At 45.4% G+C, this 25,000-nt stretch overlaps 1 protein-coding gene across 1 annotated transcript in view; it reads left to right on the top strand.

Moving 5' to 3' along the window:
- The window catches only part of PSMB7 (proteasome 20S subunit beta 7), a 48,828-nt gene that overhangs the window by 12,523 nt on the left and 11,305 nt on the right, over nucleotides 1-25,000 (top strand). The window contains exons 5-6 of the mRNA XM_075579484.1: nucleotides 3,883-4,023; nucleotides 21,324-21,382. Of these exons, the coding sequence (XP_075435599.1) occupies nucleotides 3,883-4,023; nucleotides 21,324-21,382 (200 nt within the window). The remainder of the gene's footprint in view (nucleotides 1-3,882; nucleotides 4,024-21,323; nucleotides 21,383-25,000) is intronic.

Below are 25,000 nucleotides of genomic sequence, written 5' to 3'. Positions count from 1 at the left end.
CCAGGGTCGCTGGTCCGGGCATTAGTTGCAGTAACGGGTGGAGAGCTTCTACCGGCTCGTATCATGCACCAGTTCTCCGCTTATTCCTCTGTATTGTAGGGAGATAACAGATCTGCCATTATCTCATTTAATGTGAAGCTCCGGAGGTCCAAAAGATCATTAAACGAATAGTTAAATAGTTCTAGGATCCATTCTGGATGTTTGTGGCACACACGGGATAACTAAAGCAGAAAAGAGAAAAAGTTCCTCCTTGAATGCACTCGGATAAGCCAGTGATTGATAGTAATGAGTGTATTTAAAAACCTTTTAATCACAAGAGAAGGTTAAAAAAAGATTGTATAGAGGGGCATGGTATATATAATCCAAGGCCAGCCCCTAATAGGCAAACCAACAAAATCGTCCTCGCTCGTGAGGAGATATAGGTATAACAACACCTTAATGTGGAACTGTGTCGCTCAGACAATCCCCATTACTATAATACCAGATTAGAAGGCCCATAAACCATATGGAGATCCTTTTGTCAATAATTCAATGAACCTAAAATGGTATAGGTCATTGAAGCTAAGTCTGGAGGGGTAATTATCTTACACCGAATGGACAGATAGTATATATCTGGGTGATGTCCCTAGTCCACTTAAGCGGTGTGTACAACAAATAAACAAAACATGGTGAAAACAATAACAACGCAACAAAGATGATCATCATAAAATGAATACTCAACCACCATATACATGTAGTAGTGAGATGCGTAGCTGAATAGTGTGTGAGCTCTGCAAAGGGCAAGCACAAAGTGTGCTAACGGAGACGCCCTGAGGCACGGTTCAAGGACCGTATCCAGTTATAGCCTCTATATACTAATTGATGTTTAGAGCAGAGATCAAAATCACAAATAGCCTCTCTGGAGTCCGGTAATTAACACTAATCAGACCTAATAGTTATAAGTGGCTGATAGGTACACGGGGTAAGGAACAACCTGACTCATAAATCATATTGAGTCTCCCTCTGAGCGGGTAAATATAATATATACACAGCTAGGGCTGATAATGGTCAGTGAACAGTACCGCTGGTTACACCCCCCTCTCTTTAGTGCATATATTATGCTGGTAACCTGAATGGTAGCTATGGTAGAGTAGAGACATAGCAAACATAACAATGCACAATATAATATCAGGACAGAAAAGTATCTTAAGTCCTAATAAAGGTGCTACTTAGCTCATGGGTGCATTTAGAAGCCATTACACCATCGTTGGTGGAAGGGAACGGCAGCAGGATACCAGGGGAGGGGTGTTCCGGTCTCGAGGCGGCAGCTACAGCCGCGGAGGCGCCATCTTGGGTGCGGTGACGTCACCACGCTCGTAGTCACCTGACGCACGTTTCGCGCGGGATCGCGCTTTCTCAAAGGTACGTGCACGCTCTCAAAGTGCACTTTAAGTAGCTAGTGGTTGCCACAGCGACCGCTGGGGGCGTGTCTCCCCTTCGTCGCTCGCTTGCCTGAACTGCTGCACTGTCTGCTTCACAGCCGGCTCTAATTAGTGAATCATATCATGACCTGCACATATCTGGGGGTATTATTAACCCTAGTAGTTAACCATAGAGCAGTATCATCGTCCATATGCACCCCAAGGTATTTAAGTATCATGTGTGCCATATGGATACTGCGGATGCAAATAAACAGAAGCCCCAATAATGTTGTGTCATATTATCCTAGTGGTTCTCCTTAAAGTGGCAGTATCATATAGATACAATAGCTATATCCTTGCCCCAATAGAGTGTGATAGGGGGTCCAGTACCCCTAACTATAGCACATTGTGACAGTTTAGGACACGGGGTAAAATAGAAAAAGGAAGGAAAGGAGGTAGGTGGTTCTCCTTAAAGTGGCTATGCCACAGTAGAGTGTTGTAGGGGGTCCAGTACCCCTAGTTATGACACGTTGTGATGGCTTGGGGTATGTGGTATGGGGTAAAGGAGAAGGAAGAAAAGGAGGTGGGTAACCCCACCCCCAACTGTAGTGGCAGAAAAAGTTCTGCCCGCTGATGGTTATAATTGAAGTCATGGGTATCATAAAGAGGGTAGAAATTAGCAAAGGGGAAGCGAGTGGTCAAGGTGCGTACAAAGATGCCACTACTACATGTATATGGTGGTTGAGTATTCATTTTATGATGATCATCTTTGTTGCGTTGTTATTGTTTTCACCATGTTTTGTTTATTTGTTGTACACACCGCTTAAGTGGACTAGGGACATCACCCAGATATATACTATCTGTCCATTCGGTGTAAGATAATTACCCCTCCAGACTTAGCTTCAATGACCTATACCATTTTAGGTTCATTGAATTATTGACAAAAGGATCTCCATATGGTTTATGGGCCTTCTAATCTGGTATTATAGTAATGGGGATTGTCTGAGCGACACAGTTCCACATTAAGGTGTTGTTATACCTATATCTCCTCACGAGCGAGGACGATTTTGTTGGTTTGCCTATTAGGGGCTGGCCTTGGATTATATATACCATGCCCCTCTATACAATCTTTTTTTAACCTTCTCTTATGATTAAAAGGTTTTTAAATACACTCATTACTATCAATCACTGGCTTATCCGAGTGCATTTAAGGAGGAACTTTTTCTCTTTTCTGCTTTAGTTATACCTTTTCCTCTTTTGCACCGGTATTTTGCTTGACACACTATTATCAATTCACTTTATACCTGCTGATGCGGGAGCATCCCTTACCCCTCCCTTCTCCCCTTCCCCAATCCTGGATTATCTACCCACACACGGGATACCCACATCTGACCGACTGCAAGTACGAGCATATGTGGGAGACTGTCCTGAAGACACTTACCTCCAGTTAAAGATACCGTTTGGGGCTGTGACTCACACACGGAGATCCTTTCCCCCGTGTGAAATGCGCGTGGGAGGAGATCCATTCCCCTTTTTTGCCTGTTTTTTGTTTTTAACATGATCTAATAAAGTACGTTTTTCATTTTTTCTAAATTTGATGTGTTCCTTTACCCTGATAGTCTGGGGTCAGTGTATACCACCGATTCAATCTCTGTTTTTTGCTGTACTACAGGGATGTAATTTCTTCCATTTCTGCCATCCTGCTCACCCCAGCCAGACCAGACTTCAGGAATCATCCGTGTCTTACCAAACACACACACATGTAAATGTGTTATCCCATAAACATGCAGAGGGGTCCCAAGCACGCGGACGGTTCTCTAGAAAATGCTTAGTTTGTGTGTGTGTGTACAGAGATGCTCCTCATCATTCTATACAGCAGCATGTTCACTGGCAGTGAACATTAAATGATGTTGAAACTAGGCAATGACAAATAGTAACATTTCTGTTCCTCTGGTGTCAGTCCTGTTGACAGCAGTTGTTGTAAAGCGTCACTTTGTAAGAATTTAGGAGCGCTGTCGCTGTTTGAGACAGAATAGCTTCTTATTGAGTTCATTTGTCTGACAAGGCAAAGTGAGCCGGAGAAAAGAACGCAGCAGCTCAACAATGAAATATTTATACGGCTTGTAACTGCAGAGCAGTTTAATTCTGCTAGCAAGGTTCTGCCGCTTTAGGAAGCCACTGTATGTCTCTGGATGAAGGCAAGTGGGAGAGTGTGCATCGTGTTAAAGAGATGAGGAAGGGAGATGTGGGTTTCTGCCTCCGGGGTAGTGTCACGCGTCAGACATTCGCAAGTCCATTACATGGGGCGGCTTTGTTTTTTTTAGCGCGTTTTATAAAAAGGTGTCGAGGAGGTGGCTGAGCACGCATGGCGCAGCGTAAGGGGTTAAGATGTTTAATCGCAAACATTGTTTGTATGTAGAGTTGTAGGCGTCGCAGTAGTTATTTTCGCCTCTGCTCTGCATCTTTTCCACCAGCAAATAAGCTCACCATGCGCCCTTCTCTTGCAGGTACCAAGGTTACATTGGTGCTGCCCTGGTGTTGGGGGGAGTGGACTGTACCGGACCTCATCTCTACAGCATATATCCTCACGGATCAACAGACAAGCTGCCCTACGTCACTATGGGTGAGTGCCTTCCCTGTGCTTGCGTAGAAAGGAGAGGTTACAGCAGGGGTGGCCAGCTTCAGCACAGGTGGCTGTCTAAGGCCTCGGTCCCGCTGCGCTCATTGGCGCGGGCGGCCATGTCGCGAGTTCCCCACCAGCAGGGGAATCCTTGCGAGCCGGTCCCGGTCCCCCCTGGTGGCACAGCTGACTACACGCTGTGGCGCGTCAGCCGCTAGGAGACACAAGAGAATGATGTTTCCTAGCGTTGACGCGTCACGTGGTGTGGCTGTGAGCCAATGGGGAGGAGAGGCTTCGGGGAGCGGGGAGGAGTGTGGAGTGAAAGCAGGTGAGTGCCTGTCTGTGTGTGTATGTGTGTGCCTGAGTGCGTGAGTGCCTGCCTCTGTGTGTGTGTGTGTGTGTGTGTGTGTATGAGTGCGTGAGTGCCTGTGTGTGTGTGTGTGTGTGTGTGTGTATGTATGAGTGCCTGCGTGTGTGTGTGTTTAAACTTACCCTCAGCAGCTCCAGCTCCAGCCCGAGTCCGTGGAGGGAGGGGTGGGGGGGGGAAGAGTAGCGGGTCCCTCCGCTCAAGCCACGCCCCCCCCTCCCTGTCAAGCCTCCCACTCCCGCCCACCTCCGGCTCCCGCTCCCTACAGACCGCATATCGCGGTCTGTGTATGTCAGCGCACCGCCTGTCTGCAGTGCGGGTGCGCTGACTCTGGGAGCGGGGCCTTAGCCTAAGACTGAGCCACTGATTGAGCTACCTGTGCTGAAGCTGGGATGTCCTGAAAACCTGGCGTGTTGGTAGCTCTTGAACTGGAGTTGGCCACCCCTGGCTTGCTGTAATAAAAACCAGTTTGAATCCAAATGTTTTGCTCAAAAGGGCACCAGTGATCCAATCTGTCACCTTTTTCTTGGAAGGATACCCCATGCATTTACTATTACTCCCAATTCTCCCTCTATGTCCCAGAGATTCCCCTTTACCTTAAAGATGATTCCCCCATGTGCGTGATCAGCCATGGAGATATTTGGCATCCGGTATCCCAGTGCGGGTTACAGGCTTGCTCTATTAAAGGGAATATAACACACTGTTAAATTGTATGGTAACGTGTTCATGGAACTGGGGGAAACACAAGGACACGTATTCTTCCGATAACGGTGCGCCCCCCTATTTTACATCCACAAACCCTACCTGTTGCTGCCCTATGCTTCTTTTTGAGGGTGCCTGGGGGGGCAGGGAGAGAGAGAGAAACGGCTGTTCTATAAATTCTTTGCAATGTGGACACACTATAAGGCTTCCATAGACTTCTGCCGTGCGGAGGCGCGCTGAGGGAAAGCGGGTGCTTTCCCTGGCCTTAGACCGCGCGCCGTCCGGGGGCGTGTCGGGGGTGGGGCCTGTGACGTCACGGAGCTGGTTCGCCCTCATTGGGCGAACCGCTCATGTGACCGGCCCAGCGCTCCCAAGAGCGCGAAAATCTAAAAAATTTCTGAGACCTACGCTTCCGCGCGCTTGCGGAAGCGTGCTTGAGCCCCTGCTAAAGCCTCTCTCATTGCAGCTGCAGGGGCTCACTGCCGAGCAGCAGCGCGCCTAAGCGCTGACCATGCCCGAGGCCTAAGGTTTCAGTAAGAAAGAGGCTTATTTATGCACACGATATTTAGTTAGCGCAAATGTTTGCTTTCTGTGTTCTGGTGACAGTGGGGATACTAATTTGGGATGTGCTCAATATACCTATAGTCGTTCACAGGCAAAAAGGGCTGTTCCCCGTTACGTAGAACAGCAACAAGGGAACGGGCCAGAATGCGCAAATGGGTGAGCAGGAGAAGGAAGACGCTTTAATGTAAATGATCCTATTAATGTGTATGCTGCTGTAGAGACGCTATGTTAGGGGGTCCGATCATTGCTGTATTCTGTTACTCAGCCACTAGGTGTTGCAATTACACCACAAATGTAATCATCGCTGCCCCAGCTACAGCGAATGCCAGGATTTTCCCTTGGAACACTGGATGGGCACATTCACATGACTGACAGGCCCCCAAAATCACACTGCAGCCAGGGATTCTGGGTAATGACATGCAAATGAGGCAGCGTGTCCCTTATTTGTTTCTCTCTTGTAAGTAAACCTTCAAATCGTTCGCTGTGCAGAGTTTGACATCCGTTATTTTGATATTGTTTTTAGGTAAAGCGAACAAAAAGGGCCTTCTCCAGGGACTTCAACAATAAAACCCAATCACACACACACAGGAATGGCTAGTTGTTTAATTCAGGAACAAAATTCAGGAACAAAAAGTATAACTCCCTATAGGAAGCATGGAAATGTTTGTCAACTATTAACATAATAGTTAATAGAGGTTATTGCCTCCTGGTAATAAAACACACACTATCTGTCTCAGTATATTTCTCGTGTAGGAAGATAATTGGGCTATTTGTGTATAACACACTCGCTGGGTACGGTGATGGAAGCGCGTCGCGCTGTACGAAACGATGTCCTGTCATTAATGAGCTGGGAACCCTAATTAGTCTTGTGGCTGCTTTTCTCCCTTTGATTTTCGGGCGGTGAGTTCTGATAAGGTCTTTAGAGGGGGGTCTGTGCATATGAAACTTCGACTAGCTGCAATAATAATATATTATTAATAATTTTACAGCCCATTCCGATGCAGCACGTTACAGACTAGTCTTTAATCAGCCTGCTCTATTATTGGTGTATTCTTTATCTTGCATACGTTGAATATATATCATCTAATATTAAACCTGCTGGGATCTTTTTACAACATAATGTATAGGTTAACCCACTCACTGCCTTGCAAATGTCTCTTCCCTTCCTAGCAGGGCATTAGTTGAACCCCTTCGGAATGGGGGTGGCAAACGCCAGTCCTCAGGGGCCACCAACAGAGCAGTCTTTGATTGAGCCACCTGTGCTGAAGCAGGGATATCTCTGTAACTGAGCATGTCCTCTTCTTTTTAAGCATTTTTTATAATCTCTAGCTTTTGATTTTACCCCGGGCATTGGGGAGAGCTCCATTTTAAACCCCCGGGCACTTAGTATACCAAACGCTTACTTATCCCGCATAGATCTATAAATAAAAACCCAGATTGGTGAAGGGCAAGAAGAGATCTCTTACAGGGAGTAATAACATGGCGATTAGAACGGGCCACCGCTTTAATGTAGGGAAGACGTGAGGTGTTTAAAGCTTCATCGCATGCCAACGTACTGCAACATCTGTGATGCTGAGCCATAGAAAGGTTAATCTGCGTGATCAGAACTGCAGAGCTCCATGTAATAAGTAGAACAAATAGTTCTCCTTGTAGAGTTGTAGATAAATATCCAAATAACAGTCCCAAATGTAGTTAAATGGTGCGTATTTGGCTCAGATTTCTTTAGAAGTGTTGTGGTTTTGCAGAGTGACAAAAGCCTGAAAAACCCAATGCTACATCCAATGTGACAAAATATAGAATAAATAGTATATAGTTAAATACTTCAATAATATTCTCATGAGTAAGGGTCATTTAGTTAAACCCTTTGGCGTTATAAGCCTGCAAGCCGCGTCAAGGCATAACCAAATTTGCAGGTCCTAACACTAAGCGGTTCTGCAGAGTGAGCAGAAGAGAGAACCATATGCAGTCCACAGAATCCCTACAAGATCACAGATGCCCACTTACACAAAGGGGTATTAGGAAGATCTTTAGCCAACAGGAAAAGTTCCCTTCTCCGAGGCTTTAACTTGTGCGCTCCTGGTGTTGGGATATATGGCTCCCCTTAAAGGAGAAATGTATGTAGTGTAATATAATTAACATTTAACATGCACTCAAGACCTAGAATATCACTCGCAGGATTCAGCCTTTTGGAGCCTTTAAAAACATCTCGCCCGCAACATGAAATGTGGAATCCTGGCGTCTCCTCGCGGCCGCGTCTCAAGCCCTATCCCCCGATATCAGTGTAACTCCACCTCTCTCGTCTCGGTGATGTCTTTAGGCTCTACCCAACTCGTTTCATAACCGAACCTGGTCACTTCCTCAGGGGTACTGGCATCTCTTGCTTAGTCAGGCTTTTAATGGTCTAAAATCTGTTAACCCTTTCTTTTCCAGACTGTGTTCTGTATCGGACAAGTGTGTATGATGTACACAGGATAACTGAATAAAATGCCCTCGCTTCTCACATTGGGCTTAAAAATACATTCAAACAATAAATGTTAAACACTAAATCGACCAATAGAGAAAATATTATATCTGTGGCGCCCCATACATACACAAATGGTAATAAAAAGGATATATACAACCCGTAATGGTAGGTTCGTCGGGTCCAATGGTAGGCTCCACACGATAGCAGTATCACATGAAAAAAATATACGGTAATCACATAGCATAATACTGCAGAATAAATATTCACAGCATATAGACTAACATGACAAACCAACAAATAACAAATGACATGGGCTGAGAAACACTGGGTGACTGATATACAAATGAGCACATTTAATGTTAGACACAGAATATGAATAAAAAAACAATAAAATACACAACATGTGTTAAAATAGAATAAGTCCCACTGGAAATCTCCTGCTGTGGCTGAAATGACCACTTACCGGATGTTAGATGGTCACAGGCAATGGATAAATAGAGAGTATCCCCTCTCGTCTTGGTCAGATCAGCTCCGCTGCGCGTCTCCCGACATCAGGGGCGTGTGGGTAGCCGTTTCACATGGAAACAACTCTCTTCAGCTTAGTCGGTTGGGGCTTGGCGATCGCAGCCGCAGATTCGCCGTGCAATACCCTTGAAGAAGGAAGTTGGTACTTCCAAAACGCGAAGGGTGGTCCCACTGGTCAATCTGCGGACTTTTGCTGACGTCTGTCTTGTTTCCAATCTGCTGATACCATCTGCACAGCGTTCTGGGTATTGCACGGCGAATCTGCGGCTGCGATCGCCAAGCCCCAACAGACTAAGCTGAAGAGTCGTTTCCATGTGAGCAGGGGGGCGTCCCATCCGGAAACGGCTACGGAGTACCCACACGCCTCTGATGCCGGGAGATGCGCAGCGGAGCTGATCTGACCAAGACGAGAGGGGATACTCTCTAATTATCCATTGCCTGTGACCATCTTACTTCCGGTAAGTGGTCATTTTAGCCACAGCAGGAGATTTCCAGTGGGACTTATTCTATTTTAACACATGTTATGTATTTTATTTGTTTTTTTTATTCATATTCTGTGTCTAACATTAAATGTGCTCATTTGTATATCAGTCACCCAGTGTTTCTCAGCCCATGTCATTTGTTATTTGTTGGTTTGTCATGTTAGTCTATATGCTGTGAATATTTATTCTGCAGTATTATGCTATGTGATTTCCTTATATTTTTTTCATGTGATACTGCTATCGTGTGCAGCCTACCTTTGGACCCGACGAAGCTACCATTACGGGTTGTATATATCCTTTTTATTACCATTTGTGTATGTATGGGGCGTCACAGATATATTTTCTCTATCAGTTGTCTCTGATTTGGGTTCAGAGTTATATCACAGGCAGCCAGCCTCTATTCCCAATTAGGAATAACGGGTCATTCATATCCATTTGGAATTGATTTGCACACTTAGAAAGTTAGCGCTACCTTATTTGTCTTTCTTTCACTAAACTGACCAATGCAATTTCAGAATATGTAGCTATGTGGAAATCTGGATACGTATGTGACAGACCTCGATACTAGAATTAACTAATTCAGATCATGTGTCTCGCTGTCACACAGCACAGCTGATTAATTAGTTTATACTTAGCGTTAAAGAACTCCTTTTTATCACCAAAGAAAGAAACCGGATCAAACTCTGTTTAAACCCCCAGGGGTCCGTGTTTTTAAGGCGATAGATCAGTACCTTTCTCTCCTGTATTGCTGATTTAACCTATTTCTGCTTCTCCAATTGGATTTAGGACAATCTATTCTCGCAAAGGAGCCTTTGGGGTCCTGTCCATGTTTTAATATTATCCTGATTAGAGACACTGAGTGGTCAAGTTTAGTTATTATAGACATGTTCCACTAGTCGTCTCCTTAAGGTTCTGCCCGTCCTGCCCAAATACTGAACGCCACACGGGCATTCTACCAGATATACTATGTAACTACTTTACAAGTCATCATGGAAACTTTTGTGTATTCTTTGTTGGTTACATTCGATCTAAAAATTTTACATTTCTGGCTATAACTGCATCCAATAAATTTTGAGCAGGTAATGTATCCTTTAAGATTTATTAAGCCATATACTATCTTTATTCTTCAATATACCGATAGAGCAACTAGGAGCCAGGAACAATGGAAGGGGATCAATAGGGATCAACAAACCCATTTCCAGCTGTCTGATCGTTGGCTCTTCTATCAGGACCCCCATAACAATGAGAGCGACGGATATGATGGGTACTATGATATAGGAAAAGACAGGAGCCATGTAAACCATAGAGAGACTAGGTACCCACATGGAAGACAATATGAAGAGACAACCTAGGCCAGGAGTCTCAAACTCGAGCCACCAACAGGCCAGCTATCATGGATATCCCTGCTTCAGCTCCGGTAGCTCACTGAGTCACTGGTGCTGAAGCAGGGATATCCATGAAAGGTGGCCCTTGAGGACCGAGTTTGAGACCCTTGACCTTGGCAATCACATAGACCTTATACACATGAAGCAAGACCACAACACACAAGATCACCTTTTATTTTTAAGAGAGAAAAAGATCTGATAGAAGAGAGAAATGGGGATAGACCATCCAATAGTCAGAAGAAAACGTATGGAAGATTCAGAGGAAAGAGCGGAGGAGAGACCAGAGCAGGGGAGGAACGTAACAGAAAAACATCTTTGACATAAGTACTTTTCTTCTTGCAGAAATAGAAAAAGGGTCATCTTTTGCCCCCCCCCCCCCCCCACTTGTGGTGGGATATAATTAACCTATACATAGACGTGCACTAAATATTTCCTTAAGGAGGCTGCGAGTAGGGCAGTCACATGGGCAATATCATCACTGAGAAAAGGTCACTTATTCACTTCAATCGCTTAACCTTTTACCCAAGGGCTGTGAAAGGGAATTTCATGGACACTTTCACAGAGGTGGGGATTGAAGATCTAGAAAAGCTGCTGGTGATTTTAAAACTAAAAATCATAATCTGAATAGTGCAGAAAAGGAAACTGTTCAAAAATTGGTAAATAATAAGGGCATAGTAATAAAATCGTCCGATTAAAAATGCGGGAATCGGGATGGATACGGCCAACTGTAAGGCTGAATCACAAAGGATATTGGGTGATGAAAAGACCAACGTTTAGACCATAATCCTGCAGAAAAATGTAAAAATGAATTAAAAAATGTATTGCAGAAGGGATTCAAAGGTGGAGTATTTAACGAGAGAGAATTGGAATTTCTAGACATAGATCAACCGCATATTCCAACCTTCCATTTCATCCCAAAAATATATACAAATCTTCAGTGCCCCCCAGGATGACCCCATTATCCCTGGGATCAAATCCTTAACTTTCAGTTTTTCGCAATACCTAGATTTCTTTCTTCAAGAATGTGAGAGAACTCCCTTCGTATCTGAGACAAAACGTAAATACAGTGCAGAATACAGAGTGCAAAGAACAGTACATGTGGGTCCCGTGTGACGTGACCTCTTTACACGGTAATCGATCATAAACTGGGAATGAAAGCAACAGAAAGAGTTCTAGAACAGGACGCAAGTTTTGATGCGCCCGTAAAAAACTTAATTCTGGATGGAATTAGGTTTTGTCTTGACCGGTAATTATTGCTGCTTCAACGGTCAATATTTCCTTCAGACATGTGGGCCAGGTTTGCAGCAAGTTACGCTAACCTCTTTATGGGAATATGGGAACACAACTCCCTCTATGAATCTACATTTTACATTTAAGAGACAATAGTCTCACACATTTTAGACCTGATATTGTTGATTGAAAATGGTGACATTCAGACGAAGACATTTTATAAACCAGTGGATGGGAACAATTACTTATTGGCCTCGAGCCATCATGAGCCGAGATGGATAAGAAATATACCTTGGGGTCAGCTGCTACGATGAAGGAGAAATTGTTCTCAAAAAATATATATTTGATGAACAAGCTGAAGATTGGAAACAAGAATTCTTAGGAACGATCCAAGAAGACACCTAGAGAAAGCTATTAACATAGCCAGCAAATGCAGAGGGGGATTCACTAATTAGTTAGAAAGAGAGAAGACCAAAACAATAGTAGCTTCTGAATTTATCGCATTTGTAACACTACAACAATATGGCCCCAAAGGTTAAACACATCATTAGCTAATACTGGGGTATTTTTACACAGGGACACTGTTAAAAAATGTCAGCCAAAAAAGCTCAGTATTCGAAAGAGTTAGAAACCTTAAAATGTCTCCGGTTTCTTGTTGTCCTATCAGTATAATGAAGGATAAAGATAGGATATGGCTTAGCAATCTTAACGCTGCAGACCAGGCAATATCCTACTATGTTTCTTTTTTTTAAATCTGTTTTGTACTATGAGAAAATACTTGTAGCATTTGTTTGACCAACTCTGACATTTTTAATGTATTATAATGTAACAAGCATTTTTTTTTTCTATAGCAACCATTTACAAAGTCGCATCCCCTTCCTCTTCTGAAACAGGCTCTGGCACGCCCCTTTTTGAGTCCTGCCCTCTATCAGTGCAGAGCTCAATTGTATCTAGTGACTGCCTGGTCACATGATCTTCCCCACAGAACTTTCCATCTTTGGTCCTCTTCTGCTGACAGCCATTTTGTGAACCCTGAGCCTAATCTTTGCCGATCGATCGGCAATTTAGCTAATTACTTAGTGTGTGTATTGTATTGAGGCACATATTAAGGGGGGGGGACACACGCAGCTTGGATGCTGCTTTGATGTAACATTTTTAGATCGAATGTAACCAACAAAGAATACACAATGGAAACTTTTGACTTGTAAAAGTAGTTACATAGTGTATCTGTTAGAATGCCCGTGTCACGTACAGTATGTGGGCAGGACAGGCAGACCCTTAAGAAGGTATCTAGTGGATCATGTCTATAATATTAAGAGGTGTAACTACTCAATGTCTCTCTTCACTTTAATATTAAACATGGACAGGACCCCAAAGGCTTCTTTGCAGAGAATACAGTAGATTGTCTCAAACCCAATTGGAGGCGAGGATATAGGTTAAATCAGCTATCCAGGAGAGAAAGGTACTGCTCCATCACCTTAAAACACAGGCCCCTGGGGGTTTAAACAGTTTGATCCGGTTTCTTTCTTGGGAGATAAATAGGAGTTCTGTTTAAGTAAATATCAATTAATCAGCTGTGCTGTGTGACAGCGAGACGCACATGATCTGAATTAGTTAAGTATGTCCTGGGCACAGAGTTAAGACAAATACATGGTTACAAATACAGTTACATAAATGAGCAGGGTATACATTATATACAAGACATTGCATGCACAGTTAGAGATAATATATATTATGGGCGTATGAAACAGTTACAGACCAGATTAAAATGTGTGACAGCCTTAGATTTGAAAGAAATTAATTAGTTAATTCTAATATCGAGGTCTGTCACATACGTATCCAGATTTCCACATAGCTACATATTCTGAAATTGCATTGGTCAGTTAGTGTTTAACATTTATTGTTTGAATGTATTTTTAAGCCCAATGTGAGAAGCGAGGGCATTTTATTCAGTTATCCTGTGTACATCATACACACTTGTCTGATAGACAGAACACCGTCTGGACATAAAAAGGGTTAACAGATTTTAGACCATTAAAAGCCTGACTAAGCAAGAGTTGCCAGTACCCCTGAGGAAGTGACCAGGTTCAGTTACGAAATGCGTTGGGTGGACTCTAAGGATGCAACATCAGACGCAAGAGGCGGAGTTAGTGATGTCCGGGGGATAGGGCTTGAGACGCGGCCGCGAGGAGAGGGATGCTAGCCCCAACTGTAGGACGCCAGGATTCCACATCTCATGTTGTGGGCAAGACGTTTTTAAATGCCCCAAAAGGCTGAATCCTGCGAGTGATATTCTAGGTCTTGCGTGCATGTTAAATGTTAATTGTATTACACTACATACATTTCTCCTTTTTTAAGGGAGCCATATATCCCAACACCAGGAGCGCGCAAGTTAAAGCCTCTGAGAGGGGAACTTTTCCTGTTGGCTAAAGATCTTCCTAATACCCCTTTGTGTAAGTGGGCATCTGTGATCTTGTAGGGATTCTGTGGACTGCATATGGTTCTCTCTTCTGCTCACTCTGCAGAACCGCTTAGTGTTAGGACCTGCAAATTTGGTTATGCCTTGACGCGGCTTGCAGGCTTATAACGCTTTGGCCAAAGGGTTTAACTAAATGACCCTTACTCATGAGAATATTATTATTGAAGTATTTAACTATATACTATTTATTCTATATTTTGTCACATTGGATGTAGCATTAATCTTTTCGGTCTTTTGTCACTCTACAAAACCACGTGACTTCTAAAGAAATCTGAGCCAAATACGCACCATTTTAACTACATTTGGCACTGTTATTTGGATATTTATCTACAACTCCATTTCCTGAACATTGCGCCAAGGAGAACATTTTTTTCTGCGTATTACATGACCTTCACGTTTTGAGAAGAACTTCCAAAGTTCTCTGGGCTGCTATTTCCCTTCTAGATATATCCCACACTCTGTCTGGGTTATCCCTATTATCACTTAATCCTTTGTGTGTTTAATATGTTATTGTATATGATGTAGAGCGCCATATCACACGACTAGTCCATATATACATTACTGAGCCCGGCTGCTCATATCCTCGTCTGACCAGGACGGGGGCGCTGCTGCTCCATTGGTGAGCAATAGATGAGAATCTCCTGTGCAACTGCAAGAAATAGAGAATTCTGTTTCCCAGGCTCACATTTATCCGATCCTGCGCCCTTAATATCCAGGCTTGGGGTAATGCTCATTGTACGGTTAATATACGTGGCTATTTGTTTCTGTAGTTCTATATTCCGGGGGTGGCTTTCTCACCAAGTTTAATGAAGTGGATGGACGGGGAAAGCTCGGATTCAGTTTGCATGAAATCTGACCCAAATCTCTTGTGTTAGTAATTAGTACACCGGGGTTTCTCTTTGTAATAAGGAAATGATGCGGTTTCTAGATAAAAAGAACGCACTGCTGGTTTCTTGTTGTTTTTGGACAATACTTTGTTGTATAAAGCTGTTTTGTTGCGAGAAGCACAATATAGGCCTGAGCCAAAGAGCTCACCATCTAATATTTGGTGCTTGAAACGCAGTGTCGTCGAATGACCCCGTTACAAGAAGCGAGTGATTCTTTGCGGGGTTTTTTTTACCTTCCATGTAAGGTGCAAATCATTTTGTAGTGGAAATGTCCGTTCCCCTTCTGAAAGTGTATTCTGGAGCATATAACCCAAACTCTGTCAGAGGAAGGATGTAACAGATCCTTGCCGGGTCTGCTGTGGTTGTGAATTATAAAGCTGCTTAATACATTTTTGAAGTATGGTGTGTGTATATTGGTAGTGAGCGTTGCTGCCTGTTTATATAGGGGATTGGTGCCAAACACTAACTGCTCCTTTAAGTCCTTACACACGCTGTAAATAATTGATCATTTGGCTGGCTATATTTCAGGAGGAGACGGTGTTACACCGAGGCTCCCCCAGAACAAATGGGGACAAGAGCGAGTTTGCTAAAACAGTTTTGTGTGTTATTATGAAATAATAACTGACACAGAAGTCCATTTGCTGATGAATGGAACGCTTTCTTATTTCTCGCAAGGGGTTTAAAGCATACTCCGTGCTTACTCAGGAGTGAAAGCATCAAATTAAACTGTTTGTGCTGACAAAGGAGAAATGTGGATTTCAGCAGACGGTGCAGGATTGTGCGATTGCTCTGCGTGTCTGTGAGCTGCCGGCCAGGGCTTCTAATGAAATGCATGCATACAATTAGAGCCACTGGAAGTGTGCTGCTCCGTAAGATGTGTTCCACGCGTCTCCAGTGGCTGAAGCAGCTCCCCGGACGCTGCTGCCTCTGTTTCATATTCATAAATGAGCTCTTCCCGCATTGGCAGCGCCGGGGCAGGAGCTCCGGGATACCCGGCCTTGCAGCCGGGAACAGGAGTGAAAAATGAGCCCAGGCAATGGGGACTTGTGCAATCGATGGGGACTTCCGATGGGGAACCAGCAGCAAATTGAATAGCAATGAGAGCATGTGAATAAGCGCCTTGTCGGGGAGATCAGACACTGACAGATGAGACGGTTCAAAGTTCCTGTTTCCACTCCATGTGCAGCCTGCAGTAGGGCAACATCCGTCCTGGTTACTAAGAAATGGGCCTCCTCTTAGCAGTAGCTTAGATCTGCCTCGTAGGAGAGTGTGGGGATGAACTCTGTGAGTGGGATTCACACTGCAATAGATGCAGCCCCCCCAGGACCACCGTGTCGTAATGATACTGGTTGGTTTAGTGTCTTAGTCATTGGTAAATTGGTCACTTTAGGAGTGAGGGGATTCCATTGAGAAGGTGCTTAAAGTAGATGACATTCACCCCTTTACGGGTCTGTTTGAAGTGTCCGTGCTGATCATAGCCGGTTTGCAGAGAACCCCGATATGGGGGCTAGCCGCAAAATGGTTCCCTACTGAAGAACACGTCGGTTACACACAGTAGGATGGAAAGGGAAGGTGTATGGGTGGGAATACTGGTGCCGATGGGGGTGCATACTCTGTTATGGCTGGGAATACCTGCCGTGATGAGGTTTAATAATTGGTGGGATTGGGAGGTGAATACTTGGTGGGATGGGGGCATACTGGGTGGGAATACTTAGTTGGCTGGGGGGGGGGGTGGGAATACTCTGGCAGGACATACCCTGTGTGAAAACTCGGTGGGATGAGGGTGCATACTTGGTTGGATAGCTGAGACTACTGGGTGGGGGGAATCCTCAGAGAGAGGGGGGCCGGACTGGAACTCGCACTGAGGGGACCATAGTGTAAGCCGTATCCCATACGAGTATAGCGACTCCCCACCTGATTCATGCTGCAGGGCTCTTCCCTTTTACCAAAGCGCTTTGCCCAGCTTTCTGCTGGGATTCTGTCCTTGTCCGGGGAAAGTGCTGCTTCGGTTTGCTTGTAATCGGATACAAATCTCTTCCCTGAGAACACGGCGAGCTTAGGAAATGCCAGTTATTCGCTTTCTAGATAAAAAGAATGCGGTGCTTTGATTTCTTGTTGTTTTTGGGACCGTTGTACAGAGCGGTTTTGTTATGAGAAGTCCAATTTATGCCTGTGCCAAAGAGCTCACAATCTGGTGCTTGAAGCAGAGAGTCAGCGACTTGCCCATGTTACATGGAGTGGTGGGTGTTACTGCAGCGATTCAAAACGCATCTTTAATATCCCAAATGTATAGATCTTCCCTTAAATCTCTCGAACCCCCTTAGGCTGAGTCCATTAGAAGGCACGTCCGCGCTGAGCCCCTGCATCCTCCATGAGGATGTCTTTAGAGGGGGCTCACGCGAGCGTCCGCAGGCGTGCTGAGGCGCTGGATTTTTCAGCCGACAGCCAAACTGTTTTCAGAGCGCTGTCGGCTGAAAACATCCAATCAGCGCAAAGCAGCATCAACGTCACGGCGCCTTTACGTCGGTTCGTCGCGGGCGATTGGCCCAGCGACGTCACTGCCCCGCCTCCCGATCGCGCCCGCTGGCTCGCCTGCATGGGCATGAAATCGCGCAGATTTCAGCAGGCGAGCCTCAGCGCGCCTCAGCCCTGCTACCCCCTCTATGGCCCCAGCCTTAGATTTACTAAACATAGGACAGCTACACGTCTCTGGGGGGCGGAAGGGAGCAGGTTACCCGGTTAATGAAAGGAATGTGGGCCTGGAGAAGTATGTGTAACATGTTTTAACCTTTTAACATGTCCATGGCAAACACGAGCTTGGGAAGTTTTTTACACTGGTTAGTGTCCTTGGGTGATCAGTCCTCAGTCGCGGGTCAATTGTTCGCTTACCTGGCTTGCAAAGTGATTGAAGCGGTCAGACAGAACTAAGGCCGTTATACGGGTCAATGGATCTTTCTGAGGCAAACAATGACACAAGTTGTTGCTAAGCCTGTGTATTGGGGCCTGTTAGGTTGAACTGCCCTTTAACCAGCGGGGTTACTGATCACCGGGTGACAGGCTTCCTTTTCATGCAATGCATTTGTGGCAAACCATTCCTGGTGTAATCAGACGCCACGTGATGCTGAGTGGGGGGAGATGCTATTGTGTGTTACTGGCAGTTCAAGCAGTGCTGAGTATCACATGCTTTGCCCAGGAGAAACCGGTTCAGAACACAGAGAATATGCGAGTGTGTCGGCAGAGGGAGTTACATCCAGGACAGGGAAATAGCGTTTATTTCTCTGCAAAGGGGCCAGTCAAGTGAAGTGGCCCATTTATATAAAGCACACTCATGTCGGAGTACATTCACTTGTGATACAGTCCCTCACATACCTGGATTAATCCCACTCCCATAGTTGTTACTGTCCGTGCCTTTCCCGGTCTTATCAAGGGGACCGTACAGTAGTGATACCCCACTGCGATCCCCAATACATTCATACTTCCCCACACTTCCCCCGATTGTTACCACTCTATAAGGTACATAAAGCCCCTGTAAGCTCAGAACCCAAATCCACCACATCATATATATTGGCAAAAAGAGTGCGACTAGGCTTGTGACCTCGTATCAAACAAGAGAATAAGGCCTAATGCTACAACCAACCTGAAATATAATATAGTTACAAACTTGTCTGTTTATCTTCTCATAAATGACCCTTGCTAATAAGAAGATAAACAGATAAGTATGTAACTATATAATATGTGAGGTTGGATGTAGCACTGGAGCCTTTTTGTCTTTCGCTCTGTACGGCTGCACAATGTTTGCTGTGTAGCTTCATTCACACTGGGAATATATGATCTGTTTAACTGGTCCCTGGTAAAGATCCGCTCTGCCCCTTTTGTTACAGTCCCAGCAGGGCAATGCATTAGGCACCCGTGCACAGCAGAACATTGTTCCAGGGCCGTTATATAGCAAATAACATACCGAATGATACATGAGCAGCCTGCGTTATTCGTCTATATTTCTCTTTATATCCGTTTGGACGAATAAATTCCGCCATGCGAGCACTGAAATCCGCCACCCCGACTTCCATTGTTGGCGTGCAGAAGAACGCACCCATAATGGACTCTTATTGCCTCTGCCTCCCGGAACAGCGGCCGCCCGTAAACGTACAGCGTTAACCCCTCGGCATTTAGCGGTGACGTGCGATCCTCTGCAAACGGCCGGCTTGTAAACCGCAGCGATATCCTGTAACAGCCGCATCCGTCATTCCTCGGGATTACCGAGCCGTTGATTTGTGCTTGCAAATTCCGCAGTCTCTACCCTTTAAATGTGATCTATAATTGGACCTCCTTAAATGGTGGAGACCAGGCTAGTCTGTATTTCCTCACCACGCTGTCAGTGGCGAGCGCGCGCTCTTCCATTATCCATTCGGCAGACTTGATGGAATCAGCAGGACTCCTCATTTGAAACTGTTTAATCGCCTTCTCTATCCCCGCGTTAAACCATTGAGGTGGTCAAGCGATGCACACAAATCATTTTAAATGGAAAATATAGCTCTCCCTGTGACCCAGCTAAATAGATAGTGCCATGCAAAGCGCGTTAAAAAGAAATAAACGCCAACAGGATCTTTTAATTGGAATAAAAAATTAGCCGCAAGTTTTTTGCTCGCCAATGCAGCTGCATTCCCGGCGTATTGCCAGGGGTGTCCAGGGCGGTTTTCTTCCTCCCAGAGCATTAACAAGACGGACATTTCTGATGGAGCTGAAACTGCCTTTTTTGTTTGTGTCAAACCTGGTGTTTGTTTTGCATCGGTGGGTGCGGATACTGGCGTGATGGGCAGGCGGCGTGCGTGCGGTTTCTCCAGCAGTGTGACCCAGGATATAGATACAGTATATATTGTGGAAAGGAGATTCATACCAATGAGTAATACCATTTCCATGAATAAAACTAGTCAGCAGTGTGAATATACTACAGGCACTATTTGAGCGCTTGGTGCATTTCCTTCTGGCATTGGTGGGGTTAAATGCAGCAGGTTATCACTGTTGGGTTTTAATGGCAGTGGGGGTATTAATGGCAGTGGGGGTATTAATGGCAGTGGGGGTATTAATGGCAGTGGGGGTATTAATGGCAGTGGGGGTATTAATGGCAGTGGGGGTATTAATGGCAGTGGGGGTATTAATGGCAGTGGGGGTATTAATGGCAGTGGGGGTATTAATGGCAGTGGGGGTATTAATGGCAGTGGGGGTAGTGTCACAAAAGGTCTAGATCAAGTTCAGCCAACTCCAGTCGTCAAGGACCTACCAACAGGCCAGGTATTGGGTATATCCCTGCTTCAGCTCAGGCGGCTCAATCAGTAGCCCAGTCTTTGACTGAACCACTGATTGAGCCACCTGTGCTGAAGCAGGGATATCCTCAACCTTACCTGTTGGTGGCCCTTGAGGACTGGAGTTGGGCACCCCTGGTCTAGAACGTTTCCGACATACTCCCTTTTCTATTTGCTGCAAGGAAAAGACACTGTGTGGTATAACTACTTGTCCATATGCCACAGAAAGTTCATTTTCAGACTAAGTTTATTGTACTTTAAGGCAGGGTTGCACAATCTTTTTCCCCTGCTCCCCCCCCCCCGGCCCTCCATCCCCCCCGGCCCTCCATCCCCCCCGGCCCTCCATCCCCCCCGGCCCTCCATCCCCCCCGCCCTTCCCCTCCCCCCCGCCCTCCATCCCCCCTTCCTTACCTTGGCTCCGGCGGTCTGACGTCACGTTGCCATGGCAACACGTTTATCGTTTGTTGCCAGAAGCCGTCTGAGCCAAGGTAAGTGAAGTTACAGAGGCCTTTGCCGCTCCCCCGGACTTTTAATCGGGAAGTGCGTGGGGCCACTGTAACCGCCGCACCCCCCTCCCAGCAGAGAATCTCGTGTGCCCCCCGTTTGCGCACCCCTGCTTTAAGGCAAAGCATAAGGCCGCGCTTATAGTGCTGACGTCACGCTGCGGTTGCTGGAAAAATCAAATTGAAGTGACTTCCAGCGATCGCAACCAAGCCATTGCTCCTACTATAGGCGCACGCGACGGCGTCAATACATGTGTTTTGACGCGACGCCGCTGTCACCGGCACTATAAGAGCGCCCTAACACAAAGGAGCGACATTCTCTTGCCGTTTTCCGGTGCTGGCATTTGTTTGTGGGAAATGACCAGGCAGCAAACGTGACAAATCAAAACAATAACTGTTGTCAATTACTTTGCAGGCTCCGGGTCCCTGGCAGCAATGGCTGTGTTTGAGGATCGCTATAAGCCAGACATGGAGGTACGTGCTCCCACGAGGGTTTGTTTTCTATGCACCTCACACATTCTCGGCCCTTTCGCCTCTTCCTTCCGTTCTGAGCCGTCAATATTCTCTCACTGCACCAACATTTCTCTGCCCATTGCAAAGCTCTGACGTTAAGCACATTAGGATAACCTGATCACCATGGGGCTGTTCTGAACCAGAGTTGTGACATTTCCTGCATCTTCGATGAGTAATAATATTGGGGGGGGGGGGAAGTTGCATTATCTGATTAATCCCAGGAAATGTATTGCTTCGGGTTGTGAGCTGGAGATTGGACACTTCCGCAGTGGGTCTGTCTTGTGAAATAGGCAGCGGAGCCTGCAAAGCCTCACCAAGAGATTTAGAAATGACCCCCGTACCAGCATCCAGCCGGCCCTGGCTTCTATTGACCGCATACATTAGCAGTCTTGTGAGCAATTGTTACTGCTTGCTGATGTCCCATCATGAAGACAACCTGACACACACACACACACACACACACACACACACACACACACACACACACACACACACACACACACACACACACACACACACACACACACACACACACACACACACACACACACACTGCTCCCAGTCAATACAGACCGATAGCGTAATTCCTCCCAGGTGAACTTTGCATCGGGGGGTTGGTGGGGGGGGGGGAGAGGAAGAGAGACGGGGGAACACGCTAGGTTTATTTTTATTTGTACAACTGGTCTTTATTAGGTTTTTTTAACGCACGGATACATATATAGTTCTTACATATTGGTAACATGATAGCCCTTATAGACAAAATGTAGACCCAAATTTGAGTTTAGACAGAATATTTTATACATGTTAAAATAATATTGAGGGGGAGGGGATGGAGGGGGGAACCAACCACTAACTCTAAGCCTTTATATAATATTTATATAAGTAGCCATTTGGGCCCTTACCCCGGCCTTCGTCATCGTTGAATCTAGTTCTGGGTATTCAGCCATGGTTCCCATATTTGATTAAACTTGTCCATTGAGTGTTTCAAAAAATCCAGTTAGCGGTTCCATTACCATAGCCTCGTTAATTATATATATTACCCTTGCTCTTCAGTGGGGGGGTTATAAGCTTTTCCAGGCAACTGCTATATCGCATCTAGCGGCGGTGAGAAGATGTGATATTAATTGTTGGACCGTGTGGCTCGCCTCCTCAACTGGTTTGGCCAGAACATACGTCAGATGATCTAGTGGGATCTCATGACCTCTTGTCTCAATGATGATCCCCTGAACTACTTTCCAATATTTTTGAACTGCTGGACATTTCCACCAACTGTGGGCCATATCTCCGACCTGCCCACACGCTCTCCAACAGAGATCTGCAGCCTCGGGGAAAATCTGCCTCAGTCTCGCCAGCGTGAGATACCACCGATAAAGAATGTTATGAATGTTTTCTTTTGTAGTCGTGCATATAGAAGATTTGGCCGCATTGTCCCAAATGTCTTCCCAGTCTATATCTCTAGGTCCCTAGCCCATTTGGTCACGTATCCGTGGTCTGGGGTGCTCCCTGCTGATTCTAGTCCCACATATATCATAGTAATGAAACCTTTTTGGTATCTTTCTCTTTTGCATAATGGCTCGAAGTTTGATAGCTCCGGGAAATCTAACTTCCTAGAGATAGACATGAGATAATGTCTGAGCTGGAGAAACCGGGAGAGAGGCAGATCTGGTGCATGACGTTTGACGCTAGCTTTGTTTAAGAAATCTGGGCAGATACAATTGAATTGTTGGTGCAAGTCCAGGGATATTTGTACAACACAATAGAGCTGTGCTTGAAACCAGCCTTTTGCTTAAATAGTTTGTTTTACATTGATATTGTTATGGAGTGGTTACTGGGGCTCTGGCAGAGGAAACATACAAGGATCAGTTGGGATCCTACTAAAGCCTAGAAAAGTGAGATTGTCATGTGCTGTCACTTGACACGCCTTTGTTTCAATGCTGTCATATATGCCATAGAGCTATACTGAGTATGACCCCTCGTGTCTGAAAGCCTTAAGCCTTCTGAGCGCTTCCAAAAGTACATGCAGTCCTGATGGTCTGTATCCCATAAACACAGCAGTAGGGAAATACTATTGTGGGGGTCAGATTTCCTATGGTGTATGTGTAACTGTGAGGGAGCCGTACGCACAAATAAGTGTCTGTGTTCGAAGTACGTTGTGTTGTCTTAAAGTGTGAAGAGATGCTCAGCATCATTATACAGTCCTACAATTGTATTGCCAAAGGGCTGGGTGTTTAATACTAGTCGTGTCAGAACTGCGCAGTGTCTCTTTGTGAGCGATGTAACAATTGTTACCCCCTAAATATAAAGGGCTATATTTACTAAGGAGTCTTCTGCCATAAGACCCATTGGGCTATGCAATAGGTTCTAAGGTATCTTCCAGCGCTGGAAGGTGGCTAATGGCAAAGTACATGTAGTCATGGCATCGGCTTTGTTTAGATGCAGAATCCATGTATTTATGTATCTCTTGCATTGACGTACCACCTAGCAGCCCAAAGACTGAAGCTGACAGGCCATCTCTCTGTGATATACCTTGTAGCCTGCACCCAAAAAATTACTGTCACATGTCCGCAGTGGCTGGAATATTAATTAGCGCTAGCGTAATTAAGCCGGGTTTAGCTGACAGCCGCCGAAAATTGATTGAGACTAATAAAAGTCTAATAAATGTGATTTGTGCGTAGTGTGTATTTTGATACATACCAAGCAATATATATGAATATAATGTATTCTGGTGCTCCGTAAGATTGCTGAACAGAGGGTAAAAATAACCTGTGCAACTTCCATACGAAGGGCAAAGGGGGGTAACTTCCCAGACAGAGGGGGGCCTTATTTGCATTTACTTGTTATGCAGGATGTGGTCGTGGAAACCCATTGTCGCACATTGCCACAGCGAGCGAGAGAATAAACCCCCTTGAAGATTATGGTTCATTAAAACGGGGAGAAGATTAATATTTTCCCTGTCAAGATCAATACGGTTTCTCCGGCACTAATTGTCAGAAAAGCTCGCTAGGGCTAGTGAAGGGTGGCATGGTGTGTGCGCGGGTAGCACATCACAGGGACGCCATTCAAAGGCAGCCTGTCCTGCACCCTCTGGTATCGACTTGCAAATTAGCAGCTGGAATCTAATTAAACAAGCTTAATGAAAGGAACATTTGAATACTGTTGGAGAAGAGGAAAAAAAAAAGAAGAGAAGACAATCGTATTTCCCCCTCAGTGATGTACCCCGTGCTCGGATCAGCAGGCGCTGCGTGCAGAGGGGAGTGCTGCTCGTAGAATACACGTATGTGCGTGTTTAGTGATCTCTGTCCTTGTTCACACCCAGAACATGCGCTGAGGAGCTGTACAGTAACAGCCTTATTCTAGGAAGAAAGGTTGATGTATACAAGTATCATTATAGATGGCTGCTGCGAATATTTCCGCCCACGCCACGCGCTCCTGTTGCCGCGCCCCCCCCCCTCCCCCCCCCCCCTCATATCTCCCTTGTTTATTGGCCAATGGCAGCCATGGGGTTAACACCGTTTCTATTGAGATATCGCACTGTTGAATTCATGTCTTCTTGAAGTGGGTCCAGCCTCGTGTGCGCGC

Source organism: Ascaphus truei, chromosome 21 (assembly GCF_040206685.1).
Source record: "Ascaphus truei isolate aAscTru1 chromosome 21, aAscTru1.hap1, whole genome shotgun sequence".
Taxonomy (NCBI): Eukaryota; Metazoa; Chordata; class Amphibia; order Anura; family Ascaphidae; genus Ascaphus; species Ascaphus truei.
Note: the sequence above shows the minus strand (reverse complement) of the source record. Positions and strands in the feature narration are given on the sequence as shown.